Source organism: Erythrolamprus reginae, chromosome 2, assembly GCF_031021105.1.
Source record: "Erythrolamprus reginae isolate rEryReg1 chromosome 2, rEryReg1.hap1, whole genome shotgun sequence".
In the NCBI taxonomy this organism is placed as follows: domain Eukaryota; kingdom Metazoa; phylum Chordata; class Lepidosauria; order Squamata; family Dipsadidae; genus Erythrolamprus; species Erythrolamprus reginae.
In genome coordinates this window covers 339,247,561-339,262,856 of record NC_091951.1, presented here as the reverse complement: position 1 = coordinate 339,262,856, position 15,296 = coordinate 339,247,561, and the positions used below count along the sequence as shown (strand labels likewise).

The window sequence follows — 15,296 nt, the reverse complement described above, 5'->3', positions numbered from 1 at the left end:
GTGCAGAAATGGCTTCGTGACCAGAACAAGGAGTGGTACCGACAGGGGCATACACGCCCTTGCGTCTCGCTGGAGGAAGGCCATAAAACGGGACAGAGATTACGTGGAAAAATAGGGAGTGTAGAAGAAACATCATTCTTTCTTGTGTGTAAGTTTCACTGTATTCAATAAATAATTGTTGAAGAAAAAAAATGTGGTGCATTACTTTCTGGGCGACCCTCAGAGGTAGTCCTTGATGTACAATCACAATTGAACCCAAAATTTCCATTGCTAAGCCAGACAATTGTTAAGTGGGTTCTGCCCCATTTTGTGACCTGACCACAGTTGTTAAGTGAATTACTTTCTTTGTTAAGACAGCTGTTAATTGAATCTGGCTTCCTCATTGACTTTGTATGTCAGAAGGTCACAGAAGATGTTTACATGAATCTGGGACACTGCAACTGTCACAAATATTTGCCAAGCGTCCAAATTTTGATCACAAGGCAATGGGCTATTGCAACAATTGTAAATGTGACAAACAGCAGAAGTCACTTTTCTCAACCAACCACAAACAATCGGGGACAGTGACATTATGGGAGGCAGGGGCATATCAACTACATATCTATATTCTAGTCAACCATTTATTTATTTACTTATTTATTTGATTTTTATGCCGCCCTTCTCCTTAGACTCAGGGCGGCTTACAACATGTTAGCAATAGCACATTTTAACAGAGCCAGACTATTGCCCCCACAATCTGGGTCCTCATTTTACCTACCTCGGAAGGATGGAAGGCTGAGTCAACCTTGAGCCGGTGATGAGATTTGAACCGCTGACCTTCAGATCTACAGTCAGCTCCAGTGGCCTGCAGTACAGCACTCTACCTGCTGTGCCACCATGCCCTCATCACCTCGAAACTCAACTACTGTAATGCTCTCTACGTGGGGCTACCTTTGAAAAATGTTCGGAAACTTCAGGTCGTGCAGAATGCAGCTGCGAGAGCAATCATGGGCTTCCCCAAATATGCCCATGTTACACCAACACTCCGCAGTCTGCATTGGTTGCCGATCAGTTTCCGGTCACAATTCAAAGTGTTGGTTATAACCTATAAAGCCCTTCATGACACCGGACCAGATTATCTCAGGGACCGCCTTCTGCCGCACGAATCCCAGCGACCAGTTAGGTCCCACAGAGTGGGTCTTCTCTGGGTCCCGTCAACTAAAGAATGTCGCTTGGCGGGACCCAGGGGAAGAGCCTTCTCTGTGGCGGCCCCGGCCCTCTGGAACCAACTCCCCCCAAAGATTAGAATTGCCCCCACCCTCCTTGCCTTTCGTAAGCTGCTTAAAACCCACCTCTGCCGTCAGGCATGGGGGAATTGAGATCCTCTTCCCCCTAGGCCTTTACAATTCTATGCATGGTATGTATGTATGTATGTTTGGTTTTTTATATTAATGGGTTTTTAATTGTTCCTAACATCAGACTACTATTGTACACTGCTTTATTGTTGCTGTTAGCCGCCCCAAGTCTCCGGAGAGGGGCGGCATACAAATCCAATAAATAAATAAATAAACTTGATAGGTAGAAAAAAAGTATCTGGTAACTATATCTGTGTTGTTGAGAATGACCATTCATGATTTTTTTTTTGATAGATTTTTAGATATTCAGATTTTTAGATAGATATTTGTTGGTCTCATATTGGAATTATAAATAAATTAACCAACTGATTATATTCAGCATTTTGTTGAGAAAAGCAGAGACATTCATACAGAAACCTCTCCTCATTTCTTATTTCTAAATGTGTTAGAACTTTAAATTTCCAGAATTCCTACTCAGCATGACCAACAGACCACAATTCTTTAAAAAAAAAAAAACATTTTTATTTTATTGCAAAATGTACTTTTCCCTTTATTTCAATAAGTTTCCATACAAAACGTGGATATTAATATATCCTTCCTTATTATCTTACACTATGATTAAAAGTCTTAGTTTTAATGTAGCTCAAATTTTGACCAAATAAAACCTAGTTCGAGTCTAAAATTTAATAAATAAAACTTTAAAAAAGAAACCTAGTTTGAGTAACTAAGTTACTAGCAATAAACTCTTTGGATTGTTTTTAAATAAGCCAAAACCTTTTATCCCCAGATGCTCATTAATTGGTAACAACAATAATAATGTCATCCCACTCTAGAGAGATCTTTTGAAGATTATGTCAGAAATCTTGTTTCACTAGGAAAATGTTGTTATTATTTCACATTCTTTAGACTTATAAAAATACATATACCATTGAATTTCTCAATCAAAGTACAATTATCAGAGTAAGTTTTCATCTGAAATTTGCGAGGTGTTTATCATCCAAATAAATTAGGCACGTTATTTCCATAACCCAAATTCTAAGAAGTAATGTTGAAGAGGAAGTTGATTTATACCTGTACTCAGTGAAGGGCTACCAACATTTTTACTACCACACTGTGGGCGTGGCTTATGCAGGACGCCCTGCATTTTCTTTCAACATCTTTCAGTGCAAATTGGGTGCTGTTCTGCCGGGCTCTATGGTATGAGTCTCCCGAAAATTCGAGGGTACAAATTTCACACACACACACACACTTGAAAGTTCAAAAACAATGTTCTTTATCACAAAAATTCAAAAGAAACAAAGCACCCTTTTTGTATTGCAAAGAGCACTCGTCCCAAAACAACCTGGTAGTCTGTACAATCCCCTTTATCAGTCCTTAAGTACTTAGCTAGCAGCTGTGAAGCAACGTCACAGCCCTCCTTCTTCCATGAAGTGAAACACACACACTTTGCTCTGCTTTGGTTTCAAAGTCAGGAAAAATGAACAAACAAAATCTGGAAACAGCAAGGCACGGTCCTGAGGAAACAACGATCAGATAATCTTCCACAACGGCCAAGCCAGCACGCTGCTATTTATATCAGCAGCTCTAATTACTGGAGCCCCACCCAAACACAGGTGGCCTCTCTTATCTCCTGTAATATTTCCTCAACTGGACTCTTCTATGCATAATTCTGCGCATGCTTGTGTCTAACACTTCCTAATCCGAATCGACCGAAGATAATGGAGATTGGCCTCCTGTGTGCCAAGCCCCCCTCTTCCAAGTCTCCCCCACCTTCTTCTTCGTCCGAGGAAACTGCACTACCTAACTCTGTTGGCAATAAAACAGGCCTATGACATGTTGATGTTTCCCCTGCATCCACCTCCACATTCCTTAGGGCAGGAGCTGGGCCAGAGCCAACCACAACAGGTGTTCTGGGATGGAGCTCCATTTTCGCTATCCCACTGCGTTCCCCCACTGTCTGGGCAGTAGCCCACCCCTGCCTATAATACAGATATATGGATTACAGTGTTCCCTTGATTTCCGCAGGGGATGCGTTCCGAGACCGCCCGCGAAAGATGAATTTCCGCGAAGTAGAGATGCGGAAGTAACTACACCATTTTTGGCTATGGACAGTATCACAAGCCTCCCCTTAACACTTTAAACCCCTAAATTACCATTTCCCATTCCCTTAACAACCATTTACTCACCATTATTACTGGTACTCACCATTGAATAAGACACTTAATGATTCTGATATTTATAAACATAATTATTTATTAACAATAATATTTTTTTTTGTTATTTATTTGCAAAAATTATTAGTTTGGCGATGACATATGATGTCATTGGGTGGGAAAAACCGTGGTATAGGAAAAAAACCGCGAAGTATTTTTTAATTAATATTTTTTGAAAAACCGTGGTATAGGCTATTCGCGAAGTTCGAACCCGCGAAAATCGAGGGAACACTGTATATCAAATTACATATTTTTAAGATCATCTATCTTGTTGACTCATAACACTGTTTGCAATAATACATGCTAACTGAATTCAAATACAGCATGCTAGTTCGAAAAGTGAAAAGGTAAAATAAATAATCAACATTATAATATTTATAGTATTCCAATTCAAACAATAGATGCACATGTCAGTTTTGTACCCCACCGTTTCAATCCAGTTATTCTAAATAAAGACATTAAGATGGCATTAGGAGATTAAGTGAAGGTTGCAAGAATGGATAAGTGAGGTTTTAAGTTTTTAAGCAATCTGTTCTGTACTGATAGATTGGATGTTTAGATATTATCCCAAGCCACATAGAAACTGCTTTCTCTGAACAGCTCCTATATAACTGGGGCCAGGTTTAAATGCTTAGGCATACTTTGGATACACGGCAATGTGATCGGTGAAATTGCTTTACAAAGAAGAACAAAACATGAATGAAAATGAATGGTAAGGAAGAACAAGGACTTAGTCCTGCAGACTGGAACATCTCTAATTCAGACTTTAGTTTAACATGTATTGTGGTTGGCTCTGACCCAGCTCCTGCCCCAGGGAATGGGGAGGTGGATGCAGGGGAAAATTCAACATGTCACAGGCCTGTGTTATTGCCGACAGAATCAGTTCAGAGTTTAGTTTCCTCGGACGAAGAAGAAGGTGGGAGTGACTCGGCAGAGGAGGGCTTGGCACATAGTCAAGGCAGTCAATCTCCCTTATCTTCCGTTGATTCAGATGATGACATTTTGGACCCACGCAAGTGCAGAATTATGCGTAGAAGAGACCAAGTAAGAACATATTACCGGAAATAAGGGAGGCCACCTGTGTTTTGGTGGGGCTCCAGTAATTATGGCTGCTGCTATAAATAGCAGCATGTGGGTTTGGCCGTTGTGAAAGAATATCTGATTGGAGTTCGTCAGGAATCTTGTGTTGCTAGACTTTGTTGCTTTTTCACGTCTTTGAAACCAAAGCAGGGCAACATGTGTGTGTGTGTGTGTGTCTCACTTAGTTGGAAGAAGAAGGGGTATGAAGTTTCTTCACAGCTGCTAGCTAAGTACTTAATGACTACTTAAGGGAAATTGTATAGACTACCCAGTTGTTTTGGGAAGAGTGCTCTTTGCAATACAAAAAGAGTGCTTAGTTTATTTTGAATTTTGGGATAAAGAACATTGTTTTGAATTTTCAAATGTGTGTGTGTCTGAAATTTGTACCCTTGAATTTTCGGGAGGCTCCTATCAGAGAGCCCGGCAGAACAATATGTAGGAACAAAGCCTGTTCCAGTTTGGTGCAAAGAGAACCAGTGTTAACAGGTTCACAGGGACATATGTGTAGTTGAGATTCATGTTTCCAAATTGCAGAAAATGTATGTGTTGCTCTCCAGGAACTCACAGCAGCAAATACAACTTTCTCTCCTCCAATTCCTCCTTCTCCCCTGCCCTTGAGGTTAAATTAGGGCAAGAAAGAGCGATGAGCTCATTGAGCTTCTATGGCTGGCTAAAGACTTGAGTATGAATTTCAGAAGTCCTAATCCAACACTCTAATCACTATAACACTTTTGCAGTCAACAAGATAGGAAGCTCCCCTCTCAAATTCCTAGCCAATAACATGTAATGTGTGGAATGATCTTGGGAGGAGAGAGAGGAAGAGATGCTGCCTAGGGAATGATAAGATAAAAGAAGGCCTAACCTGATGTTGCATAACAAGCAGTGGGGAAAAAAACCTCAGAAAGAAACCTCCCTATTTTCTCAGTCTGTAAAAGCGACGGTGGGAGATTTGTGCTTTCAGACTTAGTATGTTCTGTAAATGCAGTCTCATAATAGATGAGACTTAGCTCATCTTATCATGCTTCCTGTCTTGACTGCCTGGGAGGGCTGTGCTCTGATTTAGTCTTCCTTAGGAAGCAAGAAGCAGAGACTTAGTCCCGGAAAAACCTCTTTTATTTACAAGACTGTGAATTCCTTTCATTCATAGTCCACAAGGCTTGGCAAACAGTCTTTTAGAGGAATATTTATCAACACTGAACCTATCTCACTTGGAACGCTGCCAGAGAACTAATTTCCAAATGCAGGACAAGGCAAAACTTGGCACAGAGTCTATTACAGTGTTCCCTCGATTTTCGCGGGTTCGAACTTCGCGAAAAGTCTATACCACGGTTTTTCAAAAATATTAATTGAAAAATACTTTGCAGTTTTTCCCCTATACCATGCTTTTTCCCGGCCGATGATGTCATATGTCATCACCAAACTTTCATCCACCTTTAATAAATATTTTTTTTAATAAACTTTAATAAAGAAACATGGTGAGTAATAATCTAAATGGTTGCTAAGGGAATGGGAAATTGCAATTTAGGGGTTTAAAGTCATAAGGGAAGGTTTGTGATACTGTTCATAGCCAAAAATAGTGTATTTACTTCCGCATCTCTACTTCGCAGAAATTCAACTTTCGCGGGCGGTCTCGGAATGCATCCCCCGCGAAAATCGAGGGAACACTGTATAGTCACAAATAGAACTTTCCATTCTTGATCTGACCAAAGGAACTATTTTTTTCCTGCAAAAGCCCACACCCTGTTATATTTCCTATGTGTTAAGTCCTCAAATTAGAACCCCACCAGAAACGCAAAGTCCTCAACTTATGGGCGGCTAGGAAGGCTGATGCTGAAGCCTAATTGGCTAAGAACAAGAGGCCTTTGGAGCGGGAAGTTATGGAAGGAGCCAATAATCTCCAAAGTGAATGTACTCCCAAGCCGCCCCTGTTTTCTTAATTGTTCTTGCCTTCTCACAGCTCTGTGCATACCGGGAAAAGGCTCCAGCTGTTCCTCTCCTCGCTGATGTCTGACTCCGGAGGCAGCTGATAACTGCCAGATGGCCTTGGCCTCCTCTCTGCCTCTGACGCAGAGTCCTTGTCTGAGCCTTCCCTAGACTCCAGAACTGGCCCATGTTCCTCCCCAACGTCCTGGCTGATACCTGTTTTTTCCTCTTCTCTTCTTGCATGGATAAGGACTAAGCTCCTATCCAATGCCATACTTTCCCCCGTTTGCAGATGTCAGCCGGTAGGTTAATTCTAGAAACATACCTAAGGATATTATTTTGCATCCCCCCCCATCTCATATTTGCACCATACATAGAAAGAAGCCAAATATATTTCAGCTAAAATTATTTCAGAAATAGATTTTAGGAAGGGCTAATGCAACAGATTAGCAGCTTCTTGCTAAGCAGCTTCTTTAAAAGCATGGACTGAATGTATTCTAAACATGATAAATTCTATAACTAGAAAAAAATGTAAGAGAAATCAAGAGAGGCAATTTAACATATACTGCAGAAGAGTAATTATTACTTATGCAATAAGGTAGTTTACTTTGTCATTAAGTACTACACTGCCTTTCATTTCTGCAACACTGGAATGAAAAGCTTAGTTAAAAAAAAAAGTTTAGACATCCCAATCATGCATTATTTAACTTTTTTTAAAAGAAAAAATCCGTAGTGTCGAATCTTTATGGCTTACCATTAGTGAATGTCTATTGGCTGAAAGCAGGCCAGTCCCGTATCCTGATCCGAGGCCTCCCATAGCTCCATTATGAGAAGGGCCTATTAAGCTATGGAGGTCACTATGACTACCAGGCATGGCAGTTGAAGGTCCCACTGCATGGTTCCGGAGAACATGAATAGCATCATCCAGTCTTTCCAAGCGGTCTTCGATTCGGCTTTGCTGATAGTTTATGAAAAAAAAAGAGCATTAGAAAATGTAAGAGACAGCCTCCATTTTGAGCAGAACTCACATAAATGGTGTATCGTATATTTTTTTTCACTGCTACTGCTATGTGTCAGGCAGTTGAAGCCGAAGACGATTGCTTGTAGCTGGGTTGTTTCTGAATCTTCTTTCAGAAAGAGATTTATTAATATTATTAAGAGTATTTTGCTTATTTTTTTTCCTTTGCTCACCAAAACACTGTAAATGAAACCACTGATACCCAAAACTAGCCTGCTAAGATACTATGGCATTGGACCAGATTAGCTCCGGAACTGCCTGCTACCGCACGAATCCCAGCGACCGATAAGGTCCCACAGAGTTGGCCTTCTCCGGGTCCCGTCGACTAAACAATGTCGTTTGGCGGGCCCCGGGGGAAGAGCCTTCTCTGTGGCGGCCCCAGCCCTTTGGAACCAACTCCCCCTGGAGATTAGAATTGCTCCATCCCTCCCTGTCTTTCGTAAACTACTAAAGACTCATTTATACCACCAGGCACGGGGGAGTTGAGATATTCCTTCCCCCTAGGCCATTACAAGTTGTGCATGGTATGTTTGTGTGTATGTTTGGTTTTATAATAAGGGTTTTTAGCTGTTTTATTATTGGATTGTCACGTGCTGTCTTTATCATTGTTGTTAGCCGCCCCAAGTCTACGGAGAGGGGCGGCATACAAATCCAAAAAATTATTATTAATTATTATTATTATGAAAATTCTGTTTTCATTTTCATGGGCAAAACAGGTTTACTGACTCCTCATAAAAGTAACATTTACAAGACATTTGCTGCCGCGGGATCCTGAAATATTTTTTGTCACAAATATCAAATTGCCATGACCTATTAAGTTATTTCTGTACGCTAACTTCTTATCCAAGGCTTATTTGCTCCTCACTGTTTTAATTGGAGCTGTGAAAATCGATGCGTGGAATTCTATTATCAAAAATAGCCCACATTCGGACATATATTCCAATACTCAAAAAGAAGAATAAGAAAAAAAAAACTTTTTACTAAGGATAATAAGAAAGCAACAACCAAAGGATATAAAATATTTATCATTACACATCATTACTGTAGCAAGAATTGCATATGCCCAATATTGGAAGGATGACAAATCTCCACTGGAAAATGTATTGATTGATAAGATATACAAGTGTGCAGAAATGGACAAATTGACAATAGAATTGAAAGGACAAAATGAGTGAGACTATTATAAGGTTTGGATGAAAGGGTATAACTGGATGGGAAAAATAAGCGAGAAACAGCGTGACAGTGTGGAAAAAGACTAAAAATTGGGACAATGGAAAAATATGATATATTGTAAATAGATATGTAAATTGTAAAATATGAAATTTGGATGTGGATTTGTGGAAAAAATGTTATGATGTTTAAAGATAAAAAACAACAAACAAACAAATTGCAGTAAGAAAAAAAAGAAAAAATACAATACTTTATTCATGTACAGCACAAATGTTTAAATAGGTTTCAGAACATTGGAATAATTTAAATAAGTTAAATGAGTACACTGCTGGCTGGAAAATTCTGTGAATTGAAGTCCACCCATCTTAAAAGTTTCTAAGTTGTGAAACACCAATTATTTAACCTTGTCTATGATACAAATAAACCCTCATAATTTTACGATTATAAAGAAATATGGTGGGCATTTTTTTTTAAGGGTGAGACTTAGGAGGATATAAGGTAATGAAATGTGTCTGGTTATATTCTGCCAAAATTCTTCATTATACAATTCTCAAGAATGTTTCTGAAGTGGCTACATCATTCTTACTGAAACCACATGGGAAAAAAGACTGGTGTCAACATACTTATTTAATACATTACGCAATGCGCAGTGGAAAAACACTACTTAATTTTCACTTAATGGAAATGGTGATGTTCCTTTCTTATTCTGAATGTGGCTTCTATATTAGAAGCCGGGGTGGCACAGTGGTTAGAGTGCAGCACTGCAGGCTACTTCAACTAACTGCTAGCTGTAGTTCAGCAGTTCAAATCTCACCACCGCTCAAGGTTGACTCAGCTTTCCATCCATCCAAGGTGTGTAAAATGAGGACCCAGAATGTTGGGGGCAATATGCTGATTCTGTAAACCTCTTAGAGGGGTCTGTAAAAGCACTATGAAGCGGTATATAAGTCTAAATGCTATTGCTATTAGGACCATTGTACCATGGAAGTTTCTGACATTCGCTCAGCTTCAAAAATGTTTTCTCAAATGGCACTGGGGGCATTTGTGGGAATGAATTCTTCAAGGAAGTTAAATCTAAGGCACCACACTACCTTGTCACGACACTACCTTATTTTCGTCAAAATAAGACATCCCCTGATAATAAGCCCGATCAGGCTTTTGAATGAATGGCAATAAGGTCCAGTGCTTATATTTCAGGGTTCAAAAAAAATATAAGACATTGTCTTATTTTTGAGGAAACATGGTAGCTGAGTGAATCTTTGTATAGTGGGTCTCCTTGAGGGCATTTTTCATTTCATCTTGGCAAGCTTTGATTGTTTATAATTGTACTACAAGATTTATGGGGAAAAGGCCAATAACAAGCTTCTACCATAAACCTAGGGCAGGAGTAGGCAAAGTTGGCTCTTCTATGACTTGTGGTCTTCAACTCATAGAATTCCTGAGCCAATCAAGCTAGCTCAGGAATTCTGGGAGTTGAAGTCCACATGTCATAAGAAGAGCCAACTTTACCTACCCCTGACCTAGGGGATTAGGTGTTCTCTCTTTTGTCATGACTTCATTCTGTAACCCAACATTCAAACTGAATTTAATTTTCTAATTAAGCCCCGAGGCTCTAACAGGCAGGCTTGGCAATTTTGATGGGCACACATAGTTGGAGGACACCAATACAAGGTTAGTCTCTTGCCAGAAATATTATCATTAGTATTGGCTTTTATACTGATGTTTTGGAAATATCACTTGGTAGCCGAATATAGTTTACATAGAATGTGAAAAGTTTGATTAACTGATATAAACTAAGATGCTCTCCATAACGGCAGTACATTATCTCCTCTTTGGTTATAAAAGACATTGAGAATGTTAATGTGCATGCACATTACTCCTATGTGTAACACATTGAAATTAATGAAACAAATATTAGGAATAGAATTCTTTTATTGGCCAAGTGTGATTGGACACACAAGGAATTTGTCTTTGGTGCATATGCTCTCAGTGTACATAAAAGAAAAGATACATTTGTCAAGAATGTAATGATTGTCATAGGGTACAAATAAGCAATTAAGATAAGATATCCAGCATTGCTGATTAGCTTATGGAAAAAGAGTTTATAGAAATTGTTGTGCTTTATGGGTGGATCGCCTATTTAGAATAGGATCAGGAAAAGAATGCACTAATTAGTTGTTGTGCTGCACTAGGAAAATGGATAGTAAAGAGAAGTAAAACATACCAAAGAATGTAAGGGACCTTCATAATTGGGAGATGATGATGATGCTTGCCCTCCATTTCTAGACCAAACAGCTGTTCCTGCTAATAGCAAAATGGGAGTTACAATTGGAACTACGCAAACAAAAAGTCTTTTCAAAGACACTGAATAATACTGAAGGTATGTACATAAGATTTCCCAACAGTCGCATTAAACCACATCTCTAGTGTAGAACTTTGAAAACAAATATTTATTAGGCAGCCCCACCCAGAAGCCACATCATGTCTCCAAATTGCATGCCAGCATATAGGATTTCATCTATTTTGCAGTTGTGCATCAGAAAGCAAGTGGAAATTCATATATATATATATATATATATATATATATATATATATATATATATATATATATATATATATATATATATATATATTTAAGTATACATATAAAAGAATTGTAGCAAGATGCTGCTTAACCATAGCAGAAGGCATTATCAATAATTTTCATTTTTTATTATTATGGGAGAAAAATCTATGGCAGGTTTTGTTGGTTGGTCTATTGGTCGGTTTGCAGGGCAGTTTTTGCTTAAATGTTTGCAGTGATTGTATTAGCTGAAGCATTTTGCCTTACAAGGGTTCTAAAAATGTAAACTCTAAATTCTTCTAACTGATAAAGGTTCCTCTTTTGTTTTATTTAAGTCTTTTCAATCAACTAACATCATATTTATACCGCCTCGAGTCTTCGGAGAGGGGTGGCATACAAATCTAATAAATAATAATAATAATAATAATAATAATAATAATAATAATAATAATAATTATTATTATTATTATTATTGCCTTTCATAAAAAGAATAAAATGCAACTGCCAATAGTATAATATATTAGCTCTTAGTATCTAAGAAAACATATCACCGAGTACTGTAGGAACAGATAGTGTTTTGAAAACTCTCTTTTTACAGAATGTATTTATGAAATACAATGATTTAAGTTATTGGAAATGATATTTCTGTGTATGGTACAATAAGTCACTAATGATGAATAAGACAGAAGACTTTTTCCTAGCTCATTTATGGCACAGTCTTTTTTGATCAAAAAGAAACATTGGGACATATATCAGTACCCTTTAACTTTAACTGTAGTTGACTACAATTCCCAACTTTCTTAGCCATCCGTTAGCCACACCCTGTTGTTCTAACACATCATAATTCCTGGTTGAGCAAAATTAACATACATGAAAGCAAAATATTAACTTTAAAATCTAAATTAAGGGATCTAAATTTGAGGAACTTTTAGATCTTAGATGAAAGTTTATCACTCTGGGATAATAACAAAAATAGCATCATTTTGGAAATGGACAGAATGGTTCATATCAACCTCTGCTCTCAACATATTACATGCCCTATGGAATAACTGTTCAATTTAGATAGCCTTAGGATATTTTTCTTTTCTTCTCCATTTATTTATGATGCACACACACACACACACACACATATATATACACAAGCATATATATACACATAATCATTCCCTCAATCATATAAACTTCACTGCATGAAATTGAAATGCTTTCCAGACACAAGACAGATTTTTCTGTCTTGAACTTCAATTGGTATTCTTTTTTGCCGATAAGATAAAAACTGATAGTAACTCCTCTCTTCCTGCCTGTCTGAAAGGCAGGAAGTAAGGCTGTGAGCTTGCTAGATTGGAAAATGTAGTGTACATGATGTTATGACTGTCTACTAAATCCCTAAAGTCTTGCTTACTCATGAATTAAATATTCAACCTCTTTAACCTTGGTGTTTATTTTCCTGCACCCTGTAGGAATGCTTTGTTTTTGCCATGAAATCACCCTTAGAACAGGTTGGACTATAATATACTGTAGGAAGAACTTAATAATGGAAGAAGACACCATACATTAGTAATAGTCTCACTTTCCTTTTAGCAATTCATATTTCCTCAAAAGAAAGGGCTTGGAAGATTCAGACTTATATATATATTCAGATTGAACCAATTAAAATTTCTATGTCATGGCAAACTGACAAATGCATTGGCTAATTTTAGATCCAACCCAATATATTTTATATTCGATTTCCTTAAACTTTTGGGGGAATCTAAGCCTAGTAATGATACTTATTATTGTTGCAATAATTGCATATTGTTGCATTTGCAATCATTCTTAAATTCTTCTTTCTGGATGGGTTTATTCATTTATTGTGTAATGTCCATGAAATTTTAATGCATGGATTCAGAAAACAAAATAAATGGTCTACATCTGGGATGTTTAGAAACCAAACTGAGTGTTTCAAGCATCAGGATTCTTTACTATGCAGCTGAGCTTTGAGTTATAAAACATACCTAATATATTAGCCTGTTCCTTAGAACCAGCCTACAGTAGGACACAAGACTTTCTGAGATATTCCTAGAAATCTTCATGCAATATTTCTATTTTACTCTTAAGCCTCGAAATGTTAAATATGTAGCAGTCCAAAATTGTTTCTCAGAAAACTGAACTTTTTGATTACGCTTAAAACCATTACAGTGTTCCCTCGATTTTCGCGGGTTCGAACTTCGCGAATAGTCTATACCACGGTTTTTCAAAAAATATTAATTAAAAAATATTTCGCAGTTTTTTTCCTATACCACGGTTTTTCCCACCCAATGACATCATATGTCATCGCCAAACTAATAATTTTTGCAAATAAATAACAAAAAAAATTAATTATTGTTAATAAATAATTATGTTTATAAATATCAGGATCACTAAGTGTCTTATTCAATGGTGAGTACCAGTAATAATGGTGAGTAAATGGTTGTTAAGGGAATGGGAAATGGCAATTTAGGGGTTTAAAGTGTTAAGGGATGGCTTGTGATACTGTCCATAGCCAAAAATGGTGTATTTACTTCCGCATCTCTACTTCGCAGAAATTCGACTTTCGCGGGCGGTCTCGGAACGCATCCCCCGTGGAAATCGAGGGAACACTGTATTTTAAAGACTTTCTTGCTCTTTCATAAATTTACTGTTTGGTAAAATATAATTGTAACCACAATACCTGAGAGAGAAGGGGGCGAACCAACAGGAGTTGAAGGGTTGGATGAAAAGCTGTTGTTGGTATGATCTGGAGAGTAAATCTTTAAAGATGATACAGAATTAACATAAGTCAGTTGGAATGGCTACAGAAGATTGGCACTCTTCATTCTAAATATATTTATGACTCATAAGATGAAAAGGATGCTATGAATAATATGAAACCACTATGACAAAAAACATTATGAAGAAACAAGACAGTTGTGATCAAAGACAACTTGTAGGAGGGTTTTTTTTATCCCTTAGATTTAATCATCATAGTAGGTTCTACAGTAATAAAATAAGTATACTGTACATATAAATCAGTGTTGGGTTGCAAACGATTTTGCTTCTGGTTTGTGCTCACATGCAACCCATCTGCGCATGTGCAGAAGCATCCTGGGTAGGTGGGCGGAGCTTCCTGCCACCGGTGCTACTGGTTCTAAAAACCAGTCCAAACCGGGATCAACCCACCGCTGATATAAATTGAGGGGGGGGGGGGAGAATCAGAAAATTACTTCAATTTAAGCTAAAAAATTTAAATTATTATAGGAATGTAGTTTTAGAAAAGAAAATAGTGAAACATAGAATAGTGAAAAATATATATTAAAGCAAACTCTACAAAATAAAAATGGAAAAATAATCCTGACTGGTATGTACAACTGTATATACATGGCTGAGTAAGTATATTACAATTTTAGATAAGATTCTCAATGGTTTATCTACTCAATACTCTGAATAGATAAAACTTCTGTGATCATTTGGGACCTGATTAGAAATCATAAACATCATTAGACTCTTATCTTGTCAAATTATCAAAGCAGACCCTGCTGGGAATTCATATTGGCCACTATTTAAGCTGGGCTCACGAACTTTTCCTTAGGGTTCTGCAAAGGCAATTAAATTAATTAACCCCTTGATCATCTCTCAGTTAACCAATGCCTCCAGGCACCAGTTAAAGTAGATTTTGTACTGTATCCATTATTTGGGAGTTGTGCTAATTTTTGTCTTTGTAACATATGTTAGCTGGACATGGAAAACATCAACTCTCATGAGAACTCACTGGAAACCCACTCTGCTCAGAAAATACATTATAGTGAGAGTTCATTTAAAAGTCAACTTAAGTTTTAATTTGTAGAAATGCACTGTATGTATACTGAATGGTTCCTTACCCAAATCGGAGATGGGAAATAAATAGAATGGGTGGCGATTGGAAGTCAAGGCTGGCTTTTAAATATCAATCACTGCAGCAAAACAGATTGAGCTACCCTTTGATCTTGTTACCCTGACTT

The 15,296-nt window shown here is 37.7% G+C and overlaps 1 protein-coding gene across 22 annotated transcripts in view; it reads right to left on the bottom strand.

Annotated features, from left to right (window-relative positions):
- Positions 1 to 15,296, bottom strand: part of TCF4 (transcription factor 4) — a 557,076-nt gene that overhangs the window by 56,674 nt on the left and 485,106 nt on the right. For 17 of the 22 annotated variants that reach the window (XM_070743535.1, XM_070743531.1, XM_070743524.1 and 14 more), the window contains 3 exons: positions 13,991 to 14,069; positions 10,963 to 11,042; positions 7,305 to 7,508 (listed from right to left, as the gene is read on the bottom strand). In XM_070743535.1, coding sequence (XP_070599636.1) covers positions 7,305 to 7,508; positions 10,963 to 11,042; positions 13,991 to 14,069 — 363 coding nt within the window. The remainder of the gene's footprint in view (positions 1 to 7,304; positions 7,509 to 10,962; positions 11,043 to 13,990; positions 14,070 to 15,296) is intronic. The other 5 variants (XM_070743528.1, XM_070743533.1, XM_070743520.1 and 2 more) reach the window with 1 other exon arrangement.